The 25,752-nt window shown below is 39.3% G+C and overlaps 2 protein-coding genes across 5 annotated transcripts in view; one reads left to right on the forward strand and one right to left on the reverse strand.

Moving 5' to 3' along the window:
* Window positions 1-12,365, reverse strand: part of LOC124136694 (protein mono-ADP-ribosyltransferase PARP6-like) — a 62,847-nt gene extending 50,482 nt beyond the window's left edge. The window contains exons 1-7 of the mRNA XM_046502685.2: window positions 12,187-12,365; window positions 7,589-7,681; window positions 6,932-7,024; window positions 4,653-4,867; window positions 4,019-4,113; window positions 1,486-1,546; window positions 767-857 (exon numbers count right to left, since the gene is read on the reverse strand). Coding sequence (XP_046358641.1) covers window positions 767-857; window positions 1,486-1,546; window positions 4,019-4,113; window positions 4,653-4,867; window positions 6,932-7,024; window positions 7,589-7,681; window positions 12,187-12,304 — 766 coding nt within the window. The 5' untranslated portion in view covers window positions 12,305-12,365. The remainder of the gene's footprint in view (window positions 1-766; window positions 858-1,485; window positions 1,547-4,018; window positions 4,114-4,652; window positions 4,868-6,931; window positions 7,025-7,588; window positions 7,682-12,186) is intronic.
* Window positions 9,390-23,205, forward strand: LOC124136695 (BTB/POZ domain-containing protein 1-like). 4 transcript variants are annotated; one of them, XM_046502687.2, is made up of 5 exons: window positions 9,390-9,469; window positions 17,586-18,923; window positions 19,632-19,719; window positions 19,992-20,138; window positions 20,604-23,205. In XM_046502687.2, the coding sequence occupies exons 1-5, from the start codon at window positions 9,405-9,407 to the stop codon at window positions 20,760-20,762; spliced, it is 1,797 nt and encodes a 598-aa protein (XP_046358643.1). In that variant the 5' UTR covers window positions 9,390-9,404; the 3' UTR covers window positions 20,763-23,205. The 4 variants fall into 4 exon arrangements, with proteins under 4 accessions (XP_046358643.1, XP_046358646.1, XP_046358645.1 ...); XM_046502690.2 differs by lacking the exon at window positions 9,390-9,469 and adding an exon at window positions 12,654-12,793; XM_046502689.2 differs by lacking the exon at window positions 9,390-9,469 and adding an exon at window positions 12,702-12,831.
* Window positions 23,206-25,752: the final 2,547 nt, after the last annotated feature.

Genomic DNA, 25,752 nt, shown 5'->3' on the forward strand with positions numbered 1-25,752 from the left:
ACATACCTTTAACACTGAAATAATGGAGAGAGGACAGGTGAATACGGAAAGTGAGTGCTTACCTTCTAATGAGCTAACATACCTTTAACATCGAGATAATGAAGTGAGGACAGGTGAATACGGAAAGTGAGTGCTTACCTTCTAATGAGCTAACATACCTTTAACATCGAGATAATGAAGTGAGGACAGGTGAATATGGGAAGTGAGTGGTTACCTTCTAATGAGCTAACATACCTTTAACATCGAGATAATGAAGTGAGGACAGGTGAATATGGGAAGTGAGTGGTTACCTTCTAATGAGCTAACATACCTTTAACATGGAGATAATGAAGTGAGGACCAGTGAATACGGAAAGTGAGTGGTTACCTTCTAATGAGCTAACATACCTTTAACATTGAAATAGTGGAGAGAGGGCCAGTGAATATGGAAAGTGAGTGATTACCTTCTAATGAGCTAACATACCTTTAACATCGAGATAATGAAGTGAGGACAGGTGAATACGGAAAGTGAGTGCTTATCTTCTAATGAGCTAACATACCTTTAACATCGAGATAATGAAGTGAGGACAGGTGAATACGGAAAGTGAGTGCTTACCTTCTAATGAGCTAACATACCTTTAACATCGAGATAATGAAGTGAGGACAGGTGAATACAGAAAGTGAGTGCTTACCTTCTAATGAGCAAACATACCTTTAACATCGAAATAATGGAGAGAGGACCAGTGAATACGGAAAGTGAGTGATTACCTTCTAATGAGCTAACATACCTTTAACATCGAGATAATGGAGAGAGGACAGGTGAATACGGACGATGAGGGGCTCCTTCCGATTGAGCTTCCAGGCCTCAGCTACTTCTTCCTGGAAACGTAAATCCGATCTCAATGTTTTCAATCACAAAATGGGAAATAATTGGAAATGTCTAATCATTCAGCTGATAACAGACAAACTATTAAAATTCACAAAATGTTTTCAGGACTAAAGGCGACTATTAACAGGAAGCGGACACCTTTGTTAACATGGGCAAATGTCTTCCCTCATGTCCCTCATCTTAAATGTGAACTTCAATATTTGGGGAAGATGCCTCTTGTTCAGATATAACATGGAGTGAGTGAGTAAATGTGGTTTTGTCAGCAGTGTAACAGTGATCTATCAAGTAAGTCAGACTGGACTACCTATAAAAGTCTAGTTTCGATGCGCGTCACGAAGAAAGACCCATTCTATTACCACATAGATTGGGATTATGAAACCAGATTGTCTTAATTTCTTTAAAGCAAATGCAAGTGATATGAGAGGTGGAATCTGATTGATCAATAGGAGGGACATAGAAGGGACTCGTAACAGCCACTGGTGCCGCTACGATCGAACCCAGAAATTCCAGCTTAGTTCGGCAAGGGTGGAAACTGGACTTTTATAGTCAGTTAACTCCCTTGCCTCAGGAAGATGGGAGTACTAATGTCCAGTGTAAGATTAATATACAGTAACTTACATTTAGAAATGACAGTGGAATGCTAAGTTCAACATCAACTTCGTAGATACTTCCTAATAACCTGAAACAAAGAAATCTTCAATCAAATTCCCATAATGTAAAGGAATCCAGGTCAACTATACAATTACAATATCAAATGTAAACCCCTTTAGAATTTAAGGGGTTCCTGGAGCTTTCTGCTAAGATTTCATAATCTAGGAAAACCCTACATCTGTAATTTTAGGGTTATTACAAGGAGGGTTTGGTATTCAGCAATATAACTCACCTATATGATAGTGACCTCTCTCCATACAGCAATATAACTCACCTATATGATAGTGAACTCTCTCCGTACAGCAATATAACTCACCTATATGATAGCGACTTCTCTCTGTACAGCAATATAACTCACCTATATGGTAGTGACCTCTCTCCGTACAGCAATATAACTCACCTATATGGTAGTGACCTCTCTCCGTACAGCAATATAACTCACCTATATGAAAGTGACCTCTCTCCATACAGCAGTATAACTCACCTATATGATAGTGACCTCTCTCCGTACAGCAATATAACTCACCTATATGATAGTGACCTCTCTCCATACAGCAGTAAAACTCACCTAAATGATAGTGACCTCTCTCCATACAGCAGTAAAACTCACCTATATGATAGTGACCTCTGTCCGTACAGCAGTATAACTCACCTATATGATAGTGACCTCTCTCCGTACAGCAGTAAAACTCACCTATATGGTAGTGACCTCTCTCCGTACAGCAGTATAACTCACCTATATGATAGTGACCTCTCTCCGTACAGCAGTATAACTCACCTATATGATAGTGACCTCTCTCCGTACAGCAGTGTAGCTCACCTATATGATAGTGACCTCTCTCCGTACTGCAGTAAAACTCACCTATATGATAGTGACCTCTCTCTGTACAGCAGTATAACTCACCTATATGATAGTGACCTCTCTCCGTACAGCAGTATAACTCACCTATATGATAGTGACCTCTCTCCGTACAGCAGTATAACTCACCTATATGATAGTGACCTCTCTCTGTACAGCAGTATAACTCACCTATATGATAGTGACCTCTCTCCGTACAGCAGTGTAGCTCACCTATATGATAGTGACCTCTCTCCGTACAGCAGTATAACTCACCTATATGATAGTGACCTCTCTCTGTACAGCAGTATAACTCACCTATATGATAGTGACCTCTCTCCGTACAGCAGTATAACTCACCTATATGATAGTGACCTCTCTCCGTACAGCAGTGTAGCTCACCTATATGATAGTGACCTCTCTCCGTACAGCAGTATAACTCACCTATATGATAGTGACCTCTCTCTGTACAGCAGTATAACTCACCTATATGATAGTGACCTCTCTCCGTACAGCAGTATAACTCACCTATATGATAGTGACCTCTCTCTGTACAGCAGTATAACTCACCTATATGATAGTGACCTCTCTCCGTACAGCAATATAACTCACCTATATGAAAGTGACCTCTCTCCATACAGCAGTATAACTCACCTATATGATAGTGACCTCTCTCCGTACAGCAATATAACTCACCTATATGATAGTGACCTCTCTCCATACAGCAGTAAAACTCACCTAAATGATAGTGACCTCTCTCCATACAGCAGTAAAACTCACCTATATGATAGTGACCTCTGTCCGTACAGCAGTATAACTCACCTATATGATAGTGACCTCTCTCCGTACAGCAGTAAAACTCACCTATATGGTAGTGACCTCTCTCCGTACAGCAGTATAACTCACCTATATGATAGTGACCTCTCTCCGTACAGCAGTATAACTCACCTATATGATAGTGACCTCTCTCCGTACAGCAGTGTAGCTCACCTATATGATAGTGACCTCTCTCCGTACTGCAGTAAAACTCACCTATATGATAGTGACCTCTCTCTGTACAGCAGTATAACTCACCTATATGATAGTGACCTCTCTCCGTACAGCAGTATAACTCACCTATATGATAGTGACCTCTCTCCGTACAGCAGTATAACTCACCTATATGATAGTGACCTCTCTCTGTACAGCAGTATAACTCACCTATATGATAGTGACCTCTCTCCGTACAGCAGTGTAGCTCACCTATATGATAGTGACCTCTCTCCGTACAGCAGTATAACTCACCTATATGATAGTGACCTCTCTCTGTACAGCAGTATAACTCACCTATATGATAGTGACCTCTCTCCGTACAGCAGTATAACTCACCTATATGATAGTGACCTCTCTCCGTACAGCAGTGTAGCTCACCTATATGATAGTGACCTCTCTCTGTACAGCAGTATAACTCACCTATATGATAGTGACCTCTCTCTGTACAGCAGTATAACTCACCTATATGATAGTGACCTCTCTCCGTACAGCAGTATAACTCACCTATATGATAGTGACCTCTCTCTGTACAGCAGTATAACTCACCTATATGATAGTGACCTCTCTCTGTACAGCAGTATAACTCACCTATATGATAGTGACCTCTCTCCGTACAGCAGTATAACTCACCTATATGATAGTGACCTCTCTCCGTACAGTAGTTTAACTTGTTCCATATCATTTGTCAGCAAGTCATTCATCTTATCGGAGTTTTCATTCTCTAGCTGCAACAAAGACATGATAAGTTTTGCTAAAGATGATGCTGGGGCATGGTCCATCTCATCTGGACCAAGTTTCTCCCCAAACACCGGGATTTGTTGAAGAAAGGCTTTATCATTCCTGTCATTGTTTTCAAGTTCTCTAGACCTATAGTTTTTACAAAAGATTTACTATTTTTCTAATTAATGCGACAAACAAAGCTGAGCCCAGTTAGCATGAATAGGGTGCTAGACATCTCCATTAATTTATTCCTTCAAACACTGTCAACTGGTTCGGAGAAGAAACAAAGTTAATGGTTTGAGATATAAAGGGCAACAGGCCATACTCCAAGTTCAAGTAGACCTGCCCTGCTCCTAGTGAGCAAAAATCTGAAAAAAAAGCTCAATACATAATAAATTTTATTACCCAGTGGATGACTATCATCACAAACTTGTGTTATTCATTTCTTCAACAGAGAACTTACTGCAAAAGATTTGTTTCATCCCTTTCATCACAGAAATAGACAATTTCAGACAAGGATGTGATTCCCTGTAAATGTGCCTACCTCTTCCTGCTGCTGATACTGGTGGTAGTAGTCATTGTAATACCCTTCCATGTCATCATCCTCGTCCGAGTCCGCAGACATACAGTCGGCGTACACCGAGCTTCCTGTCGACTCTACGCTCACCAGTCGTTTTAAGGAGGAGGCTTCAACTGGCTGGGCATCAAGCTTGGCCTTCTTGATGTCATCCAGTGTAGGCTTGTATCGTCGAAGCAAGTCTGCCAGTGTGCATGAAGGCAAATGTTGAAACAATCATTTCTAGCTTGGTTTCCATGAGAAAGTGTAACTATTACAGTGAAAGTTTCGTAAATAATTTTGACAAAATACCGTATATGTATGTCATGTCAAATTTCGTAATGATACATACAGAAATTGCTGCGTAATGGGCAAGAACGACATTTTCAATATGGCTGCCAGGAATGCATTGAAGTTTCAGAGAATGGAAAAGGTAGCACTGGATGGACGGATGAGATATTTCATTGCTCTCTTATGAGGATGCCTCATCCCAAAGCAGTTTCTCAGAAGTTACCATGGTTACTAGGGCATTTCTTCTTTGTCTTCTCTTCTAAAATATTGTTTAACAGTTCACATCACGAAACACAGGAGGAGTTTCAGTACTACCTATTTCGTGAGTGAGTATGGTTTTACGCTGCTTTTAGCAATATTCCAGCAGTATCACGGCAGGGTACATCAGAAATGGGCTTTACACATTGTACCCATGTCGGAAATCGAATCCGGGTCTTCGACGTGATGAGCGAACGTCTTAACCACTAGGCTACCCGACCGCCCTCTACCTTTTTAGAATAACTCTATACATGTATCTGTAAAATATCTTATTCTTACTTGCCGCACACCTTTTCAACAGTAAAATATTCATAAAGTTTTAAAAACATTAGTTGAACATTTCAAACTGTCTTTAGCTTACAATCAATAGATAATATTGCTAATATTTATTCATTTATTTAATAAGGGTACCTTTTAATATAATTACATCATGAACATATTTAATTTATCTGTCTGACCTGTCTCTAAACATGGCCACGGTATTCTACACTAAACAATAATATTATTAACAGTTGACACACATCATTGTTACAGTATAATATCACAATAGTTTGTTGGAATGAAAACATCATCACATATAGTACTCTATGCATTTACAAAGCATTCACCTGATGAAGGACTGGCCATACTGAACATATTCTCATGGGTCAACATAACGAATAACATAACTGGTACAGAAACATAGGCCCAGATTTATAAACCAATACACCCTTGAAACAAGCTATTTCATTGGACCACAAATACACCCTTGAAACAAGCTAGTTCATTGGACCACCAATACACCCTGGAAACAAGCTAGTTCATTGGACCACAAATACACCCTTGAAACAAGCTAGTTCATTGGACCACCAATACACTCTTGAAACAAGCTAGTTCATTGGACCACCAATACACCCTTGAAACAAGTTAGTTCATTGGACCACCAATACACCCTTGAAACAAGTTAGTTCATTGGACCACCAATACACCCGTGAAACAAGCTTGTTCATTGGACCACCAGTACACCCTTGAAACAAGCTAGTTCATTGGACCACCAATACACCCTTGAAACAAGTTAGTTCATTGGACCACCAATACACCCTTGAAACAAGTTAGTTCATTGGACCACCAATACAACCTTGTAACAAGCTAGTTCATTGGACCACCAATACACCCTTGAAACAAGTTAGTTCATTGGACCACCAATACAACCTTGTAACAAGTTAGTTCACTGGACCACCAATACAACCTTGTAACAAGCTAGTTCACTGGACCACCAATACACCCTTGTAACAAGTTAGTTCACTGGACCACCAATACACCCTTGTAACAAGTTAGTTCATTGTACCACCAATACACCAATACACCCTTGTAACAAGTTAGTTCATTGTACCACCAATACACCAATACACCCTTGTAACAAGTTAGTTCATTGGACCACCAATACACCCTATGGAAACAAGTTATTTCACTAGATGACCAACACACCCTACTCAGACAAGTTAGTCCTCTGGACCACCAGAAAGCCCGAAGAGTCCTAAATCTCATCATGTTAAGGCTTGAGCTAAATACACTATATCAAGGATATGTATAGGAAATCTCCTGAAAGAGTTTCACTTAAAACATCTACATGCGTCAGTGACATTTACACATAAATGTCTAACACATATTCCTGCATGTTTTGGTCGGACATAAACCTTGGGGATATTTATGACTTCATCACATGATCAACAACCTACCATCCCTGAGTTTTACTAAGATAAACTGGATAGGCTTGTTATGTAGACTAGTTGATTCTTCTCCTTCAAGAACTTGGGTAAGTAAGGTGTTCTCTGAAAAAATACAAATTTCATAAATTGTCATTTCCTAAATCTACAGGCACAACTCTCGGTGTCATTAATTGTACTTTCACATTTGTTTCTTTCAACCACATATATTTGAATAACAATTCAGTTCAAAACCGAATCTCAGCGCTGTTTTTAGTGTTTGGGTGGAGACTTTAACCATTAGGCTCCAAAAATATTAAAAAGTGAAAAAACTAAATGAAAGTAGTGTTGTTTTTAAATCTGCCAACCAGAAATAATCAAATTCTTTATGAAAAAAATCACATTTACTGTCACTATCAACATGATCAATATACATAAATGATTTAAAATAATATAATAGACTATAATTAAAACCTGTTGAAAATGTATCTTGAAACAATAAAAACTTTTAACAACTATTAAAGACGCAACACAATAGGAAATAAAAAATATATATTTGAAATTGGAATGATTATTTCTTTGACCTACCGACCAGAATTTTTTTACCAAAAATCATATATTAAAAAAAAAAAAAAAAATCTAAGCACAGAAATTATTTGATACAAGCGAGTGTGTCCTTGTGGATCGTACCTGGGTAGTCCTCTTCAGACACACACAGCGAGAAGTTGCAGTTCTGTACCTTGTCCCAAGCAAATGTTAATGTGTTGTCACTCTGAGAAAATCCTGAAATGATTTTACAAAAAATCATCAATACTTCCATGCTTATCATTTCATAAAATACTTCCAATGATGTAAATAACTTGGAAAATATTGTTAGTGCTACAGCATCAGTACAATCATTTTTTTTACAGAGGTCTTCTCCCCCTTTTGCAAACAGCCCAACCAGAACATACTCCCTCAACACGATCAATCAGTTAATGATTCCATTTCTGACCAACCATTAACAGAAAAGCAGACCTTCTGTGATTACAAGTTTCCAGTGATTGACGTAATGATCTTCGATCCACGCAATTAGGATACGATGACATGCATCAACCAAGTGAGCGGGCCTGAACACCCAATCCCTTTAGTCGCCTCTTACAACAAGCATAGTCGCTATTTACGGCAAACATGGGTTGCTGAAGACCTATTCTACCCCGGATCTTCATGGGCCTCGATGAAATGAACTATTTAGGCAGGCTATTATTCCTCATGCTGCTGAAAGCACATACTCAGACTGCTGCACTAAAGTTCAAATAAAAAAAAAGGCAAATAAAAATGCAAAGATGTAACTCCTGAATACTCTCATTCACTAAACTTATAAGTTATAGTGTTTGGTGTGAGATCAAAGGGGCTACTTTGCATAAATCTGGATTTATTCAGTACGGACACCTGTTTTACCTCCATAAACACAAGAAAGTACTGAAGTCACTTCTTAAATAGCCTTATGTACTGACAAGACTTCAACATGTTTATCAATAAAACATTTATTTGATGAGGGTAATTTACTTCTAACTGACAGCTCTACCTTGACTCTCCAGGACTTGTATTTCCAAATAAACCATAAAGAAATTTCACATTTTGAACAGGGAATGAGTGAGTGAGTTGGGTACAATGCAATCTCACATTAAAATCAGATCTTAGTTCTCGCTAAAAAAGGATCTCAGGACATCCCATTACGGGTCAAGTCAGACAGACATTTTGTGAATTTTGACCTTCCAGTGGAATGACTGACAAGAAGTCAACATTTGCCAATCAGAAGGCAGCTTTCTCGTGCTTTACGGCACTAGCTTCAAACCGGTGACTACACTTCGAAACATATTTTGACAAATTCTCGATAAAAAAATTTGAAAACTGAACAAAAGAACATACTGGAATGGCTAATAAATGGCCTAGATTGTATGGATTTAATCGAAAAGCCCATAACTGTTGTTCAGAATTTCCCATGTTCATTTTTTCGATGTTGCATGATTAGAAAACACATTCTGACTGTCACTTTCTTGATCTGAAGTAAAGCTCTGATTGGTTGGTTTAAAGGTCCTCCTGACATGACCCATAATGGGATGTCCTCCGATCTTTGTTTAGCAGTAGAGAGAACTAAGATCGGATTTTAATGAGATTGCGTTTAATGCTGATTTGAACAGTATTCCAGTTATATCACAGTGTGTCATCTTGATTGAGGAGGAAAGCCTGAAGTGATGCAGGTCTCAGGCGTTTACCACTTTAGTGACACCACATTTCTAACAGCATGCACGGTCAGGTAATGATGACCTTGAAAAGTAACTACTGTCACAGACCAACACAAATCAAAATGTCCATGTTGAATAAGAAGTATGACAACTTTGAGGGAAATATGAACAGGAAACATTTTCAGAAAGGATGAACACAGCAGCCAGATTATGGTTTCATGTTCCTTATATAAAAATAAACCTTGGGTCAATGATGTGCATCTGAGTCACGGCTAAATATGCCAAAGAGAGCAAGCACTAAAAGGTTCATGAAGATTTTATACAGGCCAATCAAACTTTTCAGGTATATTCTTCTCTTTCTCTGTGTAAGGTGGTTAAAGGTTTTGCATGCCATCTGGTGACTTAATCAATTCAGCTGACAGAAATGGTAACATGTTCTGAGTAAATCCTCCTGTATGAACCAGGTTACAATTTGACACTGCCTCTACTTCATGTTGATGCTGTCTACAACCAGTGAGTCACACACAGGACATGTATGCAGTTCACCTGATAAAGAAGTATGATCCGTATAACAGGTTTTAATCAGCTTCATCAACATGGAAGGTTGACAACAGATATTAACTGCGTTTGAATCATAATTCATTAGACTTTAATAGTTCTAAATCAGGTTGCATATTATACATGACCAACATTATTTTTGAAAATATTGTAGTAACAAAACACCTCATATGATAATTTGATATATAGTGGGCTTGGAAGCTTGCTGTATGATAAGAAACCAGTGGGACTCTTATAAGCAGTTCTGATCATGGTGATGAACATACTACAGCAGGTGGCTGATGTCAAGTAGATGTTTATCAGACGGCTTTAAACATGCTATGTATCTGATGTATATATACATATATATATAGATATGAAAAGAAAACGAAGAAATGACCATAGTTATTCAAGACCATTTACTGGCAGTTTGTTATTTCATCGTCATATAAATATGAAATGTTAGAAACTTGTGTGAAAGTTCAGCATGTTCTGAACTTATTATTTTGTATCAGTAACAGGATCAAGGATCATGATAACTGGTCTGAATATAGAGTATTTCACCTTTTCTATATTTTTTTCCTAGGGTAAATTTAAATCAAAATACTGTATTCGACGTAATAAGTGCTCAGGGCGCTCTCAAAATTAGAAATAGGGGGCTCTTATTAGAATATTACTTTGGTGAAAAAAAAACAGAGTTGAAAAATAAATTTTGTGGTTTATGCTGACAGCCTGAAATGTTCATGTACGACAGATATATTTTTCCAGAATTTAGTTGCCCATAATTAAGGGTGCATATAGCACACGAGTGCGTATTATACGCGAAAAAATAAGTCTTGTGTACATTGATCAATCGGAAGGGGCGCCAATTGGGATTGTTCACTAGCCAATAGATTAGCAAATATCGCTGTGGGCGCTTATTAGAGTGGGGCGCTTATTACGTCGAATACGGTAGTTAAATCTTGCCATGTTGACTGTTTGAATGAAGAAAGAAATTCACTGAACACTAAGAAATTGTTCAGCACCATAATGTGACACATGCCCCACCCATTCTATTATCAGCCCATCAATCAGGAAAAGGTAGTCTGCTAGTGGGCATGGCATAAAAAGATTTGTTTTATAAAGAAATAGCTAGGATAGCCAGTGACATGCTATGGAATCGCTTGCAATTTATTTATTTTGCTACATGATCCAATATAAGCATGTTAAAAGAGAGAGAGATAGAGAGATAGAGAGAGAGAGAGACACAGAGAGCGACAGAGAGATGTATATAGATATGTATATCCACTATCAGGATTCCAAACTTAGTGCCCTTGGCAGGCAAATTAGAAAAATTGTTATTTGTGTAAAATTGGGATCTTTCTAGCATACTTTTTTTCTTAAATTCAGGTGGTTTAATAACATTGCTTTCAATACGACAATGTCTATTCTATTGGTCCTATTATCAGTGAAATACAGGTCAACTCTACACATTCATAGCATTATGATGATAATAGTTATTGCAATATTAACATGAACTGGGAAATTTGTAATTCCAATTTGGGAATTTTTATTGACATTTTGCTGCAGACTTGGGTTGAAATATTGGCCTCTGAAGAGGTCTAGATAAATCACTGATCAAGTTATTATCTCAGCATGTTCAATGGCAGATTACATTGTTATTTTTTATCAAATCAATATTCATAAATATTTTGTTTTATTATCACCTTGTGAAGCGTTACCACAGAGTCTAGGTTAATGTAGTGTTGCAGCACTAACACCCTAAAGTTTAGTTTCAAGCCTAGAACAAATAAACAAGCTGTAAATCTAATTTGTGCTTTGAGCCATGGTTTCATATTTGTAGGCTCATTTTTTGGACATTGACTGACCATTATGAAACATGTCCTAACGACATTAAAAGCTGATAATGACATAAAAGAATGTATTTTCAAAACTTAAATAAAATCAAAGGGTCATGTTATTTGTAATAATTTTGGGATCCACTGTAAAACAGCAACAGTCTTTCACTGTGTTCATAATTTTTGGGTAAGTTAGCACATCGAACTAGATCATACTCATAGAACTTGAAAAAGAAGTCAAATTTGGTTTGTCATTAAGTTGTCCTGATTTACGTTGCATTTTGAATGACATTTAGTGTTTCATAAACTTCATATTAAGAATAAACAGCCCAAACCTGTTATTGTGATTTCATTGCTTTTTCGATAATAAAATTAGCTTATCAAAAACGTGACAAAAATCATTAATGTGATGACCAAGATAATATCTAAATACGGAAAATATGGTTTTCCCAATAGTGGCAATACGTCATGCCTGGTCTAACCAGGATGTACTTGTATTTGTTCAACTATAAAACGAAGTAGGTATTAACTTTATGGTCTGTGTCAACGCTAGTTTGCAAGCAGATAAATGAGTTGACTGTTACTGTCAACGCATTGTCAGTATGACAGCAAGGCCTGCATGGGCGTTGTACTCGCTTGTTTCACCGGCTTGTTTAAAAGGCTCCAATTATTACACACAACCTACCTGTAAATGACCACTTATAATTTTCGCACATAGAAATAACTTCAATACAGTCTTGCTTAAATTTTGCCAGTCTATTGCTGGTAGACATAGTGATCCCTGATGTCCAAAACCTTCTCATACACTACTTTCTATTTGTTGAGCAACAAGATCATGTTTACTTCCGTATTCACTTGCACATGCGTTCATAACACTTCCGGGTGAGACATAGTAGCTGCCAGCAACAAACCACCAATGTTTATCAGTGAATTGATCTGGACGTACCTACACTTTTAATGCAATAAAATCTAACAAGAATTGATAATATGCATAGTGGGGCTATAATTTTATGTTAACCCAAGTTGTTAAAATAAATGGTGCAATTATGCAAAGGATGACTTTAGTTGTAAATCAATGTTGTTCTAATACAAGCACTATTGATACAAAATGCATAAAATGGCTAATTTTGAAATATTTATTTAAAAGTACCGAACCAATTATTATATTTTTTAACTGCTTACTTCGTAAAGTAATTACTTCGAAAAATCCAATCTCCTATTACTTGTGTTAATCGTTAGACGCATTGACCTTGACCTTTCAAATTGACTGAACCTTTCATCAGGGATCCTGGGTGAGCAACAAAGCTGTTGGAATTTGGGGGAAATTGTGGTAATAACTGCATTTGTTTGTATGCATATTCTTACATTAAGCCCACTAGAGGGCCATCGCAAGGGATACACTACATATTAGCCCGAGAAACATTTCCTCGTTTCACATGTTCGACACTCGAGCCTTGACAAAAACAAACATTTCCTGATGGAAAGCTCAATAAAGTTCGTCCCTGATGAACGCTAGGAAACGGAAACTCTAGATTTGTGAATACATAAGATTCATCGTTTGATAGTTGGGTGTGTGTCTTGAAGAGCAGTGATAGCTGATCCGTGCCATGTACACATCATGTCAATCAACATAGTCAAGCTATTGAGGTATGAGTAACAAGGCCCTGTCTACCTTATCATGCTCATGTGACAGCGTGTGTTTTATGTGTTTCACATCTTGCTATGCCATTTTTTGTGTTGAGTATGATGGTAGCTAAGGCATCTAATATCTAAAATAGTTTTACAATCAATTATCTCAGGATGGTGCCAGGGTACAATTGTCAGAATTTCTGGTCTCCCCTGTTATGATATAGAATCTAGCTGGAATATTGTTATAAGCGCCATATCACCATACTCACTCACTAAAACTGTCAAGAGCCTCATTATGTCCTATAAATTTATTAATTAAAGATATAGGGATCCTAAGATTATCATGCTATTACAGATAACCTCAAGGATCCCGGCACTTCCGTAATTTTTAACACTGTTAGTGTAACAATCAGTTGATATAATCCTGACTGGGTTGACTCTCACATGTATGCAGGCTAATGAACATGGAGCCAGCGAGACGTCTGATAAGTTGGAGTATTGTTACTCTTTGAAGGGACAAGTCCTTGACTTTTGGGAAGCTTTGTTTGTAAACAATAGCTGATAATCTTCGAGCTTACGCATCTGCTAGCTCTCGCCTTATTTCGCTACAAAATGTTCTGCTCCAGTGACTACAATGCAGGTGAAGGCTTATCAGACTTTTTCTCTTCTTTGTAATTCTGAAATAAAAACAGACGGGCCTAATGCAAGCCTTTCTGTGGCTCTCTATCGCCTAGGCTTCAATGACAGCATGTGGAGGATAAATACATAAATGGAAATAGTTTTTCATGTTTTACATTTTTTAGGATTTGTTCTCAATGACAGGTATATTTATCTAAATGTGTAGGTTTGTCCAAAATGAAACAGATAAAAACATATGATGGACTGTGAAAGATGTGACGATGTGACGTAGGTACTTGACTGGCCACAAGGATCTCTGGGTAGGGTGATTGGCTTCATATGACCGAGGCATATATATATTGTATACAAGATTTTGATAAACACTGGCTTCTAATCAAGCTGGCAATTAAGTATTGGTAACTCATCCCGTAAGAAAGACACACAAGCTTTCTCTTCAATTGGCCTCTAATATAAAACATTACTGAAGCCAGTTTACTCTGCGCAGTGTTTGAGTTGTCGGCTTCAGTGTGCGGAGCTCCATTGTTTTGGTTTGAGAATTGAATAAGGCATGTGCCGTCACACTCGGAAATTATTTCATGCATGAACACACAGAACCGTGTCCCTTTAAGGTTTGGGTAGGTTGTAATACTTGTATGACTTCCAACCAAGAAATTTGTTGTAAATTCTGAGATTGATAACTGTTCAGTATCATGATATTAATGGTGTTTAGAATTATCCTTGTAAGATCACATGGATGTATTGATCTATTTTTGATTAAGGGTTCATGCCTCATGGCCAGGTGATTGCAATGACTCTTGCCCAATTAATGGCAAAGCATTAAAACAAACCACGTCATGTAGGACTCAGTTGAAGTAGGAGGTTAATATCAGTTTGTTTAATGGCATGTTTGTCTCTCCATCAGTCTGCCATGAACTTTCACTTTTTTAACATGTACGTCTCAAAACCCAAGGCCTGATACCAAAACGCTGCATTGTTAGCAATGATGTTGTATGTAATTTTGAGTACAGTGAGTTGCCAAGGCAACAAATGTTGATTGTTCCATAGAATTTGATTGTGTCAAGGCCACTTTGGTGATTTTCTACACAGTGAAAATGCATGATTGTAAACATATGTATTAGTTTTAACCTTTGATTTTAATGATTTCAGTGACAGTTTTCATGGTTAATGAAGTATGCAATGTACTAGTGCCATAGTTGTTATGTTCCCTTATCATCTGTCACTTCATGAACATGATGAATAGACCGCCTCCGTGGTCTAGTGGTTGAGCGTCCGCCCGGAGAGCGGAAGGTCCGGGGTTCGATCCCCGGCCGCGTCATACCAAAAGACATTAAAAGATGGTACTTGTTGTTACCCTGTCTGGCGCTCAGCATTAAGGGGCTAAACCAAGGACTGGTCGGCTTGGAGTCAGTATACTGTGTATGAGTGGGGTATTCATGTTAAACTGCGGCATGGTATCTCAGTGGGCTGGCACTATAAATCGGCATCAGTCCGGACTAGTACAAGAGTGCGCGCACGCACGCACGCACGCACGCACACACACACACACACACACACACACACACACACTATATAGGTGCAATAATCTTGGACGCGACGTTAAACCCCATTTCACCTCACCTCACCTCACCTCACCTCACTTCATGAATAACACACACTTAGATCTTACATCATGGAAGTCGCAGCGCCTACTGTATCACATCATTGAGTGATGGGACAGGATGTCGGTTAAATTACTTTTTTTAATAACCATGGTTACAAACTATATACACATGGGAATGTTACAATACTCAGACCACTTCAAGATTATCCGGGGCAGTGGGGCAGCCTGGTGGTTAAAGCGTTCACTCATCACGTTGAAGACCCAGGTTTGATTTTCCACATGGGTACAATGCGTGAAGCCCATTTCTGGTTCCCCCCACCATAATGCTTGAATATTGCGAAAAGTGGTGTAAAATACAACTCCCTGTACTCATTCAAGATGATCCATGACTCCACAGCTGTGCTACTTTGAAAGAGATGTTAACTTAAATCATCTCTTCAGTCATGACTATTTAAATGCCGATAATGTTGTAAATATCTAAACAAACGCTACTTGCTGTCAGTTGTTCAGTGCTCGTCTTCTCTTGGTAGTTTTGTGTTCATTGAGTTGCAGTTTACCTGGTGTAGGGTAGGACAATTAGGTATTAAAGATACTGGTTTCACCTCCAGAAACTTAAAATCCTAAGTGCATTAACTTAATACCTACTGTCCTTGAATTGTGATTGAAAAATGAATTTAGGATTATATTAAGTATTGAACAAAATCACTGGTTATATTGTTGTTACTACTCATTATTACTGACAATTTAACTCTAATATTATAATAGATAGGGCTGTTACGATTCACTCGCTTATTCGGTGAATCGAACCGTATCCATTCATGAATTGAATTCGTTATTTGTGGCCACTTGAATTGAATATTTATGAATATGCAATCATGTGCATTTACATTCCCTGTACCTAAAAATATAGATAAGAACAACATATTATATGCATGGATTTCTTCAAAGACAACACTCTCATAACAATTAATTTGACAGTAATGTGGTCACTGGTCATTGTCGCATTTGAGCAGATACTAGTACCTGGATAATTGCGGTATGTAAATGTATGATACATTGATAGTTAACAAACCATGTGAAATAATTTATGTTGTTATTGTGTCACTGAATATAATAAATAATACATCAGCTGCTGACTTGTTATTGTATTCGTGACTAAATATTCATATTCTTTACCCTATGTTATGAATCGTATTCGCCTCATAGTGTATCCGTTGCAGCTCTAGTAATAGTTCAGGGCAAGGCTATACTTTATTCCCTCTCAAGTGAGGGTAGAGACAACTTCTTTTCATAAGTATTTCATGCCGTGGTGTAGCTGTATACCGATCATACCGTTCACCTCTAGCAGTAAGCATCATTGTCTGTAGATTTCAGTGTTATTATGTGAATATTACTGGTTATGCTTACAAGACCTGACAGAATTTTGTTTTTCTCAGTACACAAAAATTATTATAAGTCAGTTTATACATATTTCATAAAGATAATATAAGTACAGATATGTTTAAATGTAACTGATAATATGTCAGGTTCATTACTTGTTAAACACAACCTTTCTTGGGCTTTGGACCAGTGGCTTGAGTCGAAGACTGCTTACGTCCCATTTACACAGCTAAGATCATGTAGATAGGAGGAAGGTTTTTTCCAATCCTAACAAGTTCATTTCCATAATCAAGCTAATGATAAAAAAAACTTGTTCAGGGTAATATTCCCATGTCAGCAGCTTCAACATGTTCCATAGCTGACATACAGGAAGTGGAAACTTAACATGGTGAACAGGAAATGACCTCGGTACTCATGTTGTTGGCTTTTTACATCTTTATGTTTATACATATTAGTTTATTCATGGATCAAAACCTTTTCTAAACTTGTATATAAATGATTTAAATCATGACACTACTGATAGTTCAAATCAAATCAACACAAACCATTAATACTTGGCAGCGGTAGAAACTAACATTTTTAGTCCACTAGTCCTTACAATGATAACATATTGCAAAACCCTTAAAAATGGCAAATATTTACTAGTCCTTATGATACCTTAACTATTGGGCAGTTTGGCCAGGACTATAGGACTAGTGCCAATTTCTAACGCTGCTTGGCAGTAATTATCATGTTGAACAGGTTTTTTTCCAAATTTGCCTGCTGAGGGCACAGTTTTGAATCCTGGATAAATTTCTGATTGAATTTGAGTGGAAGGATCTGTTGACTGGTTTCAGGGGTTCAAACAGTATGGATGCTGAGAGGGTGAAGGCGGCTGCGAAGAACCAGCCCTCTCTGAACCAGGGAGCATCCTCCTCCAGCAGCCAGGCAACAGCCAACCAGACACCTGCAGCCCCACGCGCATCTCCAGCCCATCAGCCTCAGGGAAGCACACCTGGAGGACCTCCAGCATCTCCGGCGGCCTTGGGGACATCAGCTGCTGCTGCTGCTTCCAACACCTCCCCAGCAGTGATACCTCCCCACGCTGCATCTATTGCAAATCGAGATAGTGGTGTCAGCCTGTCCGCCAGCAGCACCGTAGGTGACACTTCCAATGTGCGTAGTGCCAATGCATTGAAGTCTGTTTTACAGGACTCTTCGCCTCCACCTCTGCCACTTCCTGTCTCTTCAACAATTGCTTCTCCTCAGCCTCAGAATCAAGCTTCAGTCCCCTATAACTGGCAGGCCACAAAACCGTCAGTAAAAGAAAGGCTGGCTTTCTTATTCAACAAGGACGTAATGTCTGATATTCGATTCCTGGTAGGAAAGCCGCCAAATGTTCAGACAATTCCAGCTCATAAGTTTGTCTTGTCGGTTGGAAGTGCTGTGTTTGATGCCCTCTTCAATGGTGGAATGGCAACATCAGACAGCGTAATTGAAATCCCAGATGTTGAACCCGCTGCTTTCCTGGCTTTGCTGAAATTCTTGTACTCTGATGAGGTTCAGATTGACCCAGAAACAGTCATGACAACTTTGTATACGGCTAAAAAGTATGCCGTGCCTGCTTTGGAAAGGGCTTGTGTGGACTTTCTTAAAAGAAACTTGAGTAGTGACAATGCCTTTATGTTGCTCACCCAGGCACGACTTTTCGACGAGCCACAACTTGCAGCTCTGTGTCTCGAAACCATTGACAAGAACACGACGGAAGCTCTGTCCGCTGATGGGTTTACCGATATTGATCATGACACACTGTGTGTGGTGCTGGAGAGAGACACGTTAGGGATAAGGGAATGCAAACTGTTTTCATCAGTATGCCGCTGGGCAGAAGCCGAATGTGCCAGACTGAATCAGCCTCCGAGTCCACAGAACCAGAGAAGAGTCCTCAGCAGGTCCTTGAGGCTGATCCGCTTCCCTCTGATGACTGTAGAGGAGTTTGCAATGGGAGCTGCACAGAGCGGGATTCTTGAAGATCGGGAAGTGGTGGAGCTGTTCCTGTACTTCACAGTCAACCCCAAGCCTTCCATCAGCTTCCTGGACGTGCCCCGCTGCTGCCTGACTGGCAAGGAACAAGTCGTGTCTCGCTTCTGTCAGATTGAGTCACGATGGGGATACAGTGGAACAAGTGACCGGATACGGTAATACATGATTCTATATTATTCTAGTTAAGACCTTCTTTGAGGATACGGTAATAGATGATTCTATATTATTCTAGTTAAAACCTTCTTTGAGTATGTGAGGGGCGGTCGGGTAGCCTAGTGGTTAAAGCGTTCTCTCGTCACGCCGAAGACCCGGGTTCGATTCCCGACATGGGTACAATGTGTAAAGCCCATTTCTGGTGTCCCCCGCCGTGATATTGCTGGAATATTGCTAAAAGCGGCGTAAAACCATACACACACTCTTTGAGTATGTGAGGTAGATGAAATCATGAACACTAATGATGAGCCTTTTTCGTTCAGTGTATTTGTTCAATATGTTTGGTCAGCATGATGATTTGGTTATGTGCTTGTCAGAGAATATGTCAACCGTGTGTGTATCAATACCTATTATAAGTGTTCTCCATATTGTAAACATAATAGTTTTGATGTTTACAGTAGTAAAATAATAAAAAAGAAGTTATCATGGTTATAGAACATTTGTTCATATTGCTATAGTTAATCTCTCATGTCATGTCATTTTGAGTGATATATTAATTGAGTTGTTTCTTCCATATATTAAGATAGTTTTGCCTGCCTTGTGATTATTGGCCATTGGTGAATATTTGCTGGGTCTGTGGGAAAGGTCATCACTCCCATCATTCACTGCAGTAAATAGATCTACTTAGCCATGTACTTGGTATATTTCAGATTCATGGTGAACAGACGTATATTTGTCGTTGGGTTTGGGTTGTATGGCAGTATTCATGGACCAACAGAATACAACGTCAACATTCAGGTAACTTCCCTTATTTGTCTGCTAGTTCTAGTAACGCAGGGAGCAGGTAAACATTCATTTACTGCCTTGTAACAAGAGCAAAACTGACAGTAGACACAGGTTTTTGAATAACAACTTCTTTATTATATTGAAATAGGTACCTTTCTAACTGACTGACTGACTGACTGACTGACTGACTGACTGACTGACTGACTGACTGACTGACTGACTGACTGACTGACTGACTGACTGACTGACTGGTGTTTTTGCTGACCCTACTGTTGTTGTGGCAGATTATCCACACCGACACAAGCAAGGTGATGGGGTCCAATGACACCAGCTTCCAGTGTGATGGCTCAACATCCACATTCAGGGTGATGTTCAAGGAGCCAGTGGAGATCCTGCCCAACTCCAGCTACATCGCCTGTGCTACACTCAAGGTAGGAACTGCCCTAGGGCCCCTGGGAACTGTTGTAAGAGGCAATTAACAGGATCTGTTGGTCATGCTTGCTGACTTGGTTGATGCATGTTGCGTATCCCAGTTGTGTAGATAATGATGTCATTCAATAGATTGTCTGGTCCAGACCCAACTATTTACAGTACAATGGAATATGCTGAGTGTGGCGTTAAACAAAAACGCTCACTTTTAGCTGACCAGGGCCAAATGAATATGGCTTGTTGTCAATCATCAGTCTGTCCTCGGTCCATTTCCGTTCGACATCTTGCTTCATAAGATGAGCTGGACCACCAGGAAACCAAGGATTGCAACAACAAGCATCACTCCTTATTTCCCTTCTTTGTGCCAGTGGTCATTGAACTGTTGACAAGTAGCTGGGAAAGCAACTGTAAGGAGATTATGTATTTTATTCATGTTTTTCATTTTATTTTATTTTCTTGCTTTCTAGGGTCCAGACTCGTACTATGGGTCCAAAGGATTACGCAAAGTGACCCATGAATCTGTCTCCAGTGGGAAAGTAACCTTCCAGTTCACATACGCGGCCGGCAACAACAACGGCACCTCTGTTGAAGATGGGCAGATCCCCGAGATTATCTTCTACACGTAGAACACATATACATGTATTCTAGGGCTGCAACCATTCACAACTCGCAGTGCCACGAACTATTGTGCCTCAATAGAAGTACAACACAAACCGATACCTGATATACACAGCATTTATTATGTGGTATGCAAATGATTTGTAAAATACAATTTTCGGGTGGGTTTGTGAATAGCACTCCCAACATGCCCAAGCCATTGTTAGTTTAGTTGACCCAAGTTTACAAAATATGTTTTAGTTAAGTTTTGAAACATTTTCATTGATTATGGAAAACAGACCTGCAAGAGTACATGTCGTGACTCCATAATGAAGATGCATATCGTGTCGCCATAGACGTGGATGGTTACAGCCCCGATGTTTCACTGTCTCCTGATGGAAGCCAAAATATGTACCATGCACTGTGATGATTACACGACCAGGTCCTCAGTGGATCAATTGCTTGTTGCTGTGCATGTTTACCAACATTCTTATGTCTGACTCGGTCATCACTCAGTAGAATTTCTCTCTGCTCCCTAATCTTGAGAATGTACAAATGCCTCATATCTTCAGTGATTAAGTAGTTTTACAATCACTTATGTACAAATACTCGTCAATGTTATGAAGTTGTAGGCTTACCAGTTATACTCAATGTTTCATAGGCAAATGAATGTATTTCCTCTTACACTGATACCAAGGTTAGAACACTTTTCTGAAAGTCTCATTCCTGTGAATAGTATGTGCTCTATCTGTCCAACTTTATACTTGTTTCAAGCGGTGCGGATCTTGGATTGTCTATGATAGATATGCATGCAAACTGGCAGACAACTTGAACTGTCAGAAACTGAAGCTGATGTATAGATAGCATCTCGTTTATCACTGCCCTTTATATTCTCACTTCTAATTCTAGTCAACCTTCACAGTGTTTGTCATCTTTACAGCTATCAATGATAGCAAGGTCTGCCAAAGGTGAAACCTCTGCAGTAGAGCCCTTGCTGGAATACGCATTTACTGCTTCCTGTTCAATGTGGTAGCTATGGCAACAGGAAAACTGAACGATCAAATCTTGCTGTAACAGTATTAGTGTGGTGAATGTTCCTGAGTTTGTTGCAGTCATTGTCCGGCATAGCTGCCTTTTACAAATAACCTGTCAGGGTGAATCTATAATAATAGCAAGGAGGAAAGGATCCCTAAAATCAATATAAAAAAAGACATGTTTGTAACAGTGAAACACGGTAAATACAGAAAGTTTTCGGTTTCCTCTTATATCATCCCGATAACATTACCGTTATATATCTATGTGCATATTTAAAAAATTACAAAAGTAATTTCCAAGGATGAAAAGGGTTTCACTATGTATTAAAGACCTAACTAATACAAACTGTTGGTTGTTCAGTGCATGTTCCTTGATGGTTGCTGGTGCTTTGTTTAGTACATGTTATATGATGTGTTTCATCCAGTGATTGGACGACCCCTTGCTGTTCCGAGTACAAAGTCTGGCCTCTATTATTAATGCTACTATGACTGCACTGTGATACTGCAAAGGGTTATGTATGTCGAGCCTTGTCCATAGTTCATTGAAACACAAAGCAAGAGTTGAAGTCCACACAGTTCAAATAGTCACACGTTATTTCAGTTGAAAAAGGTTTTGTTCACTCTGAACATTGACTCAAATTGTTTTATGTACATGTATGTGTTTTCTCCTGCTAGTGCAAGTTGTACGGATGACACATACATTTTGAACAATAGATATAACTTTATATATTGAGATTTAGTATTTTGAGTTTTGTATTGCTGTAGGTGCAGTATTTTTTAGGTTATTATAACATTGTTTTCCTCCTGATGGCAGTGGTTTGTTGATTGTCATCCTTGCATTGCATGTTATCCTGTAAGAAACAATGAAAACAGGATCCCTGGTTCAAGTTCTCATGTTGTAATGGCGCTGGCGCCGTTCCATCTTTGACATTGTGCTGCATGTCACTCGTAGGTAAGACTATACCTAGGATCGGCTGTCTCATCAGCTCATAGGCTTTTCCACCTGCAACAGTAACAGGTTTTGTACAAGGACAAATAAGAATTTTTCAAAATGTTAAATTTGATAAAAAATTGTCATTGCTTCAAAATCTCAAGAAAACTCACAAGCCGTTTGATCATAGGGAAAGAGGGATGAAGACATAGATTCCCTTGTGATGAGGGATTGTCACACCCTGTTTATTTACCTTTAGGAAAATTGAAGTTGAATTTTTTCTTTCCTATCTCTAGCTTCCATCTTCAAGTTGACGCCAAAATATTGACTTGTAGTTACATTATAGAGATAATGGGACACAATTACTATTTTTTCTGTCAGTTTTTTAAATGGAATGAAAAAATGCTTTTACAGATTTTGTCTACAGAATTTACATGTATATTTGAAATGAATATTTATTAATGTGTTGCGCTACCACTTGCATAAATAAAAATGATAAAATGGAAAGGTCTGAGTTTGTATTTATGTCACCTATTTCGGAGATCCACATGGATTGGAAGTGACAATCCTGGACCAGGTTCATGTGTCATCCCAATAGAGGCCATGTTCCATGTTCTGGAGGAGCTGTGGATGTTCTGGGGATACTCATGGGGCCACATGGTCTCATCTCATGGAGACCGCCCCCATGGCCTAGTGGATAGAGCGACTGCCCAAAAGCAGAAGGTTGGGGTTCGATCCCGGTGACATAACAAAAGACATTCAAATATGGCACTTGTTACCCTGTCTGTCACTCGACATTAAGGGGCTAAAAGAAGGACTGGTTGGTTCGGAGTCCGTATTCTGTGTCTGAGTGGGGTATTAATGTGAAACTGCGGCATGGTTTCTCAATGGGCTGGTACTATAAAATCAGCATTTGTCCGACAAGTATAAGCAGCCACACACACATGCATGCATGTCGCTAATGAAGTGCAATAATCATGGAGGTGACGTGGAACCCCATTTCACGCCCCTCATAACGAAAAGATGTTAAAAATGATATATGTTACACTTCCTGGTGTTCAACAATAAAACAAGGACTGGTCAGCTCGGATTCAGTATATTGTGTCAGAGTTGAACTGCAGCATTGCATCTCGGTGTTCTAGCACTATAAAACCGGCATCAGTCTGACAAGTACAAGCAGCCACACACCATGTGTGGGTCCATGTGGTGTTAATTCATTGTGTCAGGGGATTTCATCATGCCAAAAAACTTTAAAAGATGGTACTTGTTACCCTGCTTGACAGTCACCATTAAGGGGCTAAAACCAGGACTGGCCGGCTGGGTGTCATTATACAGTGTCTGAGTGGGTATTCATGTTAAACTGCAGCATTATAAAAATCAGCACATGTGCATGCAGATCGCTATATAAGAGCAATAATCTTGGATGACGTTAATCCCCAGTTCACCTCAGCTCACCATGTTATGAACACTTGTCTAGCCATGTATGATGTAATGTCATGTCGTGTTGCAAGGGTCACATATACACTACCCACTCTTGAGGTCACACACAGGGGCCACTGCTTCATGAGACTGGTGTTACTGGCTGTTCTGTGCCTTGTCCCCAAACCCTTCTCTGATATACAGAACAAGATGAGTCGGACCCTTTCTGGGCTATTTAATCACCATAAAAGACTTTCAAGAGCAAATAACAACGTATTTCATCAGTAAAATTTCTTGTAATATACTCTACAACATAGACGTAACATTAAACCAACATGAGTGAGTGAGTGAGTTTGATTTTACGCCGCTGTTAGCAATATTCCAGCAATATCACGGCGGGTAACACCAGAAATGGGCTTCACACATTGTAGCCATGTCTGGAATCAAACCGCGTGACGCGTGACGAGCGAACGCTTTAACCACGAGGCTACCTTACGCCTAAACCAACTTGAACATGCTTGCATAAGTAAATAAACTTTATAATGAAGCGAATGCAGGTCAAAATGTATTCTGACCACTCTATATGTATTCCCCCGCTCCCTGTCTGGTATCTTTGTTAAAGTACAGGGTGGCCTTGTGGTCTGAGGCCCCGCAAGTCGATACGATGGTGGTTTCGAATCCCATATTTGGCCTGATTAAGATTATTGAATTGTCAGCGCCATACCAGTGCTCGTGGTTCCCCCAAATGGTAATCTCACAGTTAAGATCATACACATATGTAGAAGACATCCCATGGGAGTAAGTGACTTACTGAGTTTGTATCAATATTCCAGCAATATCAGGGCGGGGACCCATGGTACAGTATATGTGTTTGTATCCATATTCCAGCAATATCACGGAGGGGACACATTGTACAGTATATGTCATGTGTACTTCTATATCTGGGACAAACTAGTAAAATCCATTAGGAAATTAAACAATGTTGGTTTCCATATGACATTAGACAGATTTCTAAAGTGCAACTTCCGCTGTTTAGCTATCCGTGACTCGGCCCACGTGTTTGCTGGTCATGAATTATTGAAGTGATAATAAGGTTTCAGTTGTTATATTACTTTTTTTTAATAAAAGTGTCAGTCATTTCCCTCGAGTGGGTTTGTGTGTGATGATTGCACTTCCGTGACTCACTCACAACTCTCACAACTGAGGCTGTCTGTACACATGGCCAGAGGTAAAGCAAGGATTGAGCGAGTCAAGCCTGTCAGCTGAGTGAGTGGGTTTGGTTAACGCCGCTTTTAACAGTATTCCAGTTATACCACGGCGTGTCAGCTTGATGTGGGAGGAAAGCCCGAAGTGATGAAAGTTTAGATGTTACCACTTCGGGAAACCTACGGATATGATGACGACAAATAATCAGGTGGAACCTGGTATTCGAATCACTGATAGCAGGTTTCTAAGGGAGGCAACTCTGCTCAGCAAATTGCGTATTCTGAGATGTTAAGGCCACTCGTCTCCTCTTGCTTAGGTGAGATTCTGACGTGAAGAATGACGTAGTAAATAAAGCACACATGTTTTTGTTTTATTTGTTTGTTGTTTAACGCCGCACTCAGCAATATTCCAGCCATATGATGGCGGTCT

Source organism: Haliotis rufescens, unplaced genomic scaffold (genome assembly GCF_023055435.1).
Source record: "Haliotis rufescens isolate VD_foot unplaced genomic scaffold, xgHalRufe1.0.p SCAF_1, whole genome shotgun sequence".
In the NCBI taxonomy this organism is placed as follows: domain Eukaryota; kingdom Metazoa; phylum Mollusca; class Gastropoda; order Lepetellida; family Haliotidae; genus Haliotis; species Haliotis rufescens.

Coding starts and splice junctions, on each gene's coding strand:
- LOC124136695 (XM_046502687.2), top strand. CDS start 9,405: ATGCCAAAGAGAGCAAGCACTAAAAGGTTCATGAAGATTTTATACAGG. Junction 9,470..17,585: donor AGGCCAATCAAACTTTTCAG/GTATATTCTTCT, acceptor GACTGGTTTCAG/GGGTTCAAACAGTATGGATG. Junction 20,139..20,603: donor TCGCCTGTGCTACACTCAAG/GTAGGAACTGCC, acceptor CTTGCTTTCTAG/GGTCCAGACTCGTACTATGG.